This window comes from Haplochromis burtoni, unplaced genomic scaffold (assembly GCF_018398535.1).
Source record: "Haplochromis burtoni strain Fernald_Lab_line unplaced genomic scaffold, NCSU_Asbu1 Contig_116, whole genome shotgun sequence".
NCBI classification, from domain to species: Eukaryota; Metazoa; Chordata; class Actinopteri; order Cichliformes; family Cichlidae; genus Haplochromis; species Haplochromis burtoni.
The window spans coordinates 1,632,249-1,634,831 of NW_024582477.1; the positions used below are offsets into that span (position 1 = coordinate 1,632,249).

At 41.6% G+C, this 2,583-nt stretch overlaps 1 protein-coding gene across 1 annotated transcript; it reads left to right on the plus strand.

The window, feature by feature from the left end:
- Window positions 1–1,938, plus strand: LOC102288559 (progranulin-like). Its single transcript, XM_042223656.1, has 5 exons — window positions 1–104; window positions 239–388; window positions 477–779; window positions 942–1,108; window positions 1,447–1,938. The coding sequence occupies exons 1-5, from the start codon at window positions 30–32 to the stop codon at window positions 1,478–1,480; spliced, it is 729 nt and encodes a 242-aa protein (XP_042079590.1). The 5' UTR covers window positions 1–29; the 3' UTR covers window positions 1,481–1,938.
- The last annotated feature ends 645 nt before the right edge of the window (window positions 1,939–2,583 follow it).

Below are 2,583 nucleotides of genomic sequence, written 5' to 3' on the forward strand. Positions count from 1 at the left end.
ATAGGCCTCCAAACCTTGGAGGGCCTGAGATGTCCCCAGAGAGGTGGCGCCTGACACCCAACCTGACATATAGACACAGACATGAAGCTCTTCACTTGCTGAAGGTAAGTGACTGAAAAAAGGTAAAGTTCCTTTAAAGTCTTGAACTGAAACTTGACATTACCGCAGCCGGCAACAGAAAAATCTGAAGTTTAAGTAACCAAAGAATAAAAAGTCATGGTGACACTCTTCCTTGCAGATGTCGGGGATCACTCTGTGGCTGTCAGTTGGTATGTTTGTGTGGGGATTTGCTTCATGCTCCATCACATGTCCTGATGAGAGTCTTTGTCCAGATGACTGTACCTGCTGCAAGACTGCCCATGGATATAGCTGCTGTCTATATCCAAATGTAAGTCAGGTGTATTCACACACCAGTGTCGTACCTTAATTTGTGGTAGTTGGAAGTCTTGTAGAAATTTGTTTTATTTGCTCTGCAGGCCATGTGCTGCACCGACCTGCTGCACTGCTGCCCTTCGGGATATCGCTGTAACCTGGTTACCATGAATTGTGAGAAATTAGACCAGCCGTGGCTGACCATACCCATGGTGAAGAAGGAGGCTGCGGAGAAACCAGCCCCCCCTGAACTGTCTGGAACTCCACTCCAGGAGCTTAAAGAGAGCCACGTCCCAGATCAAATAAAGAGTTCAATGGTCTACTGTGACAGTTACACCTACTGTCCTGATGGCACTACCTGCTGCAGACACCCAAAAGGAGGCTGGTTCTGTTGTCCCTACTCTCCCGTGAGTCAGCCTAAATACTCTTGTGCAATACAACACATGAATGTAATGAAATTCCTTTTATCTTCCACTAACATGAAATCAGCTTTCATCTGAACGTCTGCAGCTTTTAATTAAAAAGTGCTCCATTATTATTGTTCGAGAGACTAAAAGTGTTTCTTGTAGGGGAAATGTTGTCTCGATGGATACCACTGCTGTCCATTGGGACTGGACTGTGATCACACCTACACGTACTGTGTGAGAGACAAACTCGCATATTCCTTCCTCTATAAGCCAGCGCTGCCATCAGCACCTGCTTCTCCCATCCCACAGACAAAGGAAAGCAGTAGGAGGTAGGAAGTGCCACACTCTAACCTTCGTTTTGAAGAATATTCTAGGATAACGTCTCTGCACAACTCACCGTTCAGATATTTTAAACTTTCCACAGATGAATGAATATTTCACTTAGGTTCCTCGTGTGGAAAGAAACTCAAAGAAGCAACAAGTAACTCAGTAGTTCATATCATTGTCAGCAGTACAGCAGTACAAAAGGTGACTTTATGGATAGGTAGGCAAGAGCCAGGTTTTACCACCCATAAGGGTCAACAAAACAGTGATCAGTATCACCATGTGTGAACAAAAATGTAAAAAAGAAAAAGTGTTTAATATTTATTTCCTTTTGGTCTAACAGGGGTAAAAACAATTTCAGGGCCGATGCCGCGTAGATGAACGATCTCTGTGAGCATGAATGTAGCCACGGCCCTCCTCCTTCTCATGCAGAAAACTCGAGCCTACCCTTGGGACATCCTAGGATCACAGAAACATGCCTAAAATGTCCTTTGGCTATTTTTTTTTAAATAGTTTTTTCTTTTATAAGAGTTTCCTTTTACTATTATTATGGTCAGAAATCTGTTGAAATGCATTTTGCATCACATTTGATATATAAACAGATCAATCTTGGAAAAAGACAGTTGCTGGACAAATGATCTGACATGTGCACAAGATTTTCTGTTTGTCTTTAGACTAATGAGTGTGCATAGTTGGCTGTTGCAATAGACAGTAACCAGTCCTTACAAACCAGCTTTGCAAGATTTCCTGCTGCCTGTGTAGCTGGATATCACTGAATGTAGACTAGAAAATAAAATATAAGACTGAATGATTTTTAACTGTAATTGTCTTTATTGTGTCTTTGTCTGTTTGAATGTTTTCTATTTTGCCTCACCAATAAAGACCTGTTGTGACCTTTGTAAGTTGGGGGACAGAGCAGATTTTCTGTGTTTACCTGTATATGTGGCATAAATGTCGGACCCGACCACATAGTTCGTTCTTTTAACACTTTATTTCGGTTGCTATTTCCTCTTCTCTCTGCTGCAGCTTTTCAGCTGCCAGCCACACACACAACAACAACACCTCAGGTCCTGGCATACTCTTTTATGCAGGCGTGATGAGCTGATGGAGTGTCAGCCTCCCCTGCTGCTGAGCCACAGTATAATTATGGGGAAACGCAGAAGCTGATGGACCAAAAAAAGTGTCTTCAACAAAAAGGAATTACAGTGCTTAATAAATTTAAGTTGTAAGAACAAGACAACACAAATATTTTTAAAAATCTGTAAAAGAAATTTTACTTTTTTTAATGGCTGAATTCACATTTGTATTCACAAAATGTGAAGCTGATGGACCTTCAAATGTTCAACCACAAACAAACTTTTTAATTATTCAGGTTCAAAAATTCAACCTGCTGAGTAAGTGCATATGAGAGCATGAGGGTGGGAATGGCTGTTTGTATCTGTGTGTGCCTGTTTGTTTGTGTCTATATGTCAGGTTGGGT